This window comes from Elephantulus edwardii, unplaced genomic scaffold, assembly GCF_000299155.1.
Source record: "Elephantulus edwardii isolate Elephantulus edwardi_28Jun2011 unplaced genomic scaffold, EleEdw1.0 scaffold00022, whole genome shotgun sequence".
Classification (NCBI taxonomy): Eukaryota; Metazoa; Chordata; class Mammalia; order Macroscelidea; family Macroscelididae; genus Elephantulus; species Elephantulus edwardii.
The window spans coordinates 22552010-22553765 of record NW_006399772.1 but is presented as its reverse complement, the minus strand read 5'-3'; the positions used below and the strand labels follow the sequence as shown (position 1 = coordinate 22553765).

Here is a 1756-nt window from a genome sequence, read left to right as displayed (position 1 = left end):
CCCTAGCGCCGCCGGCCCGCAGCGGGTGAAGCGCCGCCCGCGCGCAGAGGGCCGAGCCGGGCGCCGCCGCTCCGAGCTCGCATTCGGATCCGCTAGCGCAGGAAGATGGCGACGGACGGCGCGAGCTGCGAGCCCGATTTCTCCCGCGCCCCGGAGGACGCGGGGGCCACGACGGAGGCGGCGGTAACCGAGCCCCCCGGGCGGGCGCGGGGCGGGTGGAGACGTGGGCTGGTGGCGGCTCCGCACCCCGGACCCCTGCGGGCGCCCCTTCTTCCCCGCGCCGAGGCCGCCCGGGCTGGGGGCGCGTCCGGCCGTGGGGTCGGGGGCGCTCCTGGCGTGCGCCCCGCCCGCTCGGCACCCCCGGCGCCCTCTCCTCGGCGCTCGGCTTTGGCCGGCCTTGAGGGCTGAGGGGGTGTTTCCTGCGAACTTGACCCCCCATTGTTCCTTTCAGGCTGCGCGCGTGTCTGCGAGGGTGCGTCTCGGGGTGTCTGGCACCTCTCCGCGGACCCGGGAAACGGGATGGGGGAGCACAGCTAAGCAGGTGTGAGGATGCCTATTGTGTGTCCCTGAACGTTTGGGGGTCCCTGGGGAGGGACCGGTGCCCTGCTGAACGCGATGCTGCCGTGGATCAGTGGTGACGCGGGTCCTGACTGCCTCTCGCTGGAGGTAGGGGGTCCCCAGGTTCTTCCGAGGTGATGCCCAGGCGAGGTGGGGGGATCATTACCTGAAATCAACATACTGTTCCCCACTGGCCTCCAGACCTCTGATGCGCCGCCATCAGATGCCCATCGCTGGTCCCCACTTTCAATTCCTGAGTGTTTTGGTGCACAGAGACCCTCCCTCTGGTGGGGTCCAGTCCCTACCTGGGGAGAGGGTCTGTCCCCTGTCCTGGTGGATAATGTGTTCAGGGTTTGAGAAGCAGCTTTCCGGAGGGAGCCCTGAGGAGCCGCAAAGAAAAGGCGGCTTCGGGGGCGCCTCCCACCCTGGGCTCCCCCAGGGAAAACGGGTGGGATGGAGCGAGCAAAGGGTGGACGCCCCCTCGGTCCCTGCTGCGACCCTCACGATCTGGTGCCAGCGCGGAGGGCAGGGCTTGGCGTCAACAGCCGGGCTCCTCTTAACTTCCTCCTCCTCCTCCTCCTCCTGCCGGGTTTTGGAGGTAGGGCTTTCTGGGGAGGGAGAGGTGTGGAGGAAGGGATTTGGGGTGAGGGGAGCTGAGGATGGGAAGGAAAAGAGAGAGGGGGCGCTAGGCGGAGGCAGAGGGCTGCTGATTTCCACTTGTGAAACTGACAGGTTTTGATTTGTAACTTTTAGGAAAATTGCGTAACCCCCCCCCCCCCCTTGCGTGTATGGATATGAGAACTTTCTTAAGATCCTAAATGAAACCTGCCAACTTGCTTGCGGTGGGTCAGTATCCCAGTGAGGGATGGAAGCCAGCTTCCTGGGAAGGCCAGCCTCCCGGGGAGTGGAGATGATTGGGTGCCTTCATCCCCAAGAACAGATGATGGGAGGGACCGACTGGGAGTAGAGGAGAATGGAGAGGGGGTGTGTGTGTGTGTGTGTGTGTGTGTCCCTAGGAGGGTTGTTGTATTTGTATACTTAATCTAAACTGTATGGACCTGTGTGTGTGTGCGTGCGCGCTCGCACTTGCATGTGTGTGTGTGTCCCTAAGAAGGTTGTCGTATTTGTGTACTTAATCTAAACTGTATGGACTTTCGTGTGTGTGTGTGTGTGTGTGTGTGTGTGTGTGTGTGTGTGT

General features: G+C 63.4%; 1 protein-coding gene across 1 annotated transcript in view; it reads left to right on the top strand.

The window, feature by feature from the left end:
* Positions 1-105: 105 nt before the first annotated feature.
* Positions 106-1756, top strand: part of LOC102846862 (cortactin-binding protein 2-like) — a 165118-nt gene continuing 163467 nt past the window's right edge. The window contains exon 1 of the mRNA XM_006882666.1: positions 106-183. Coding sequence (XP_006882728.1) covers positions 106-183 — 78 coding nt within the window. The remainder of the gene's footprint in view (positions 184-1756) is intronic.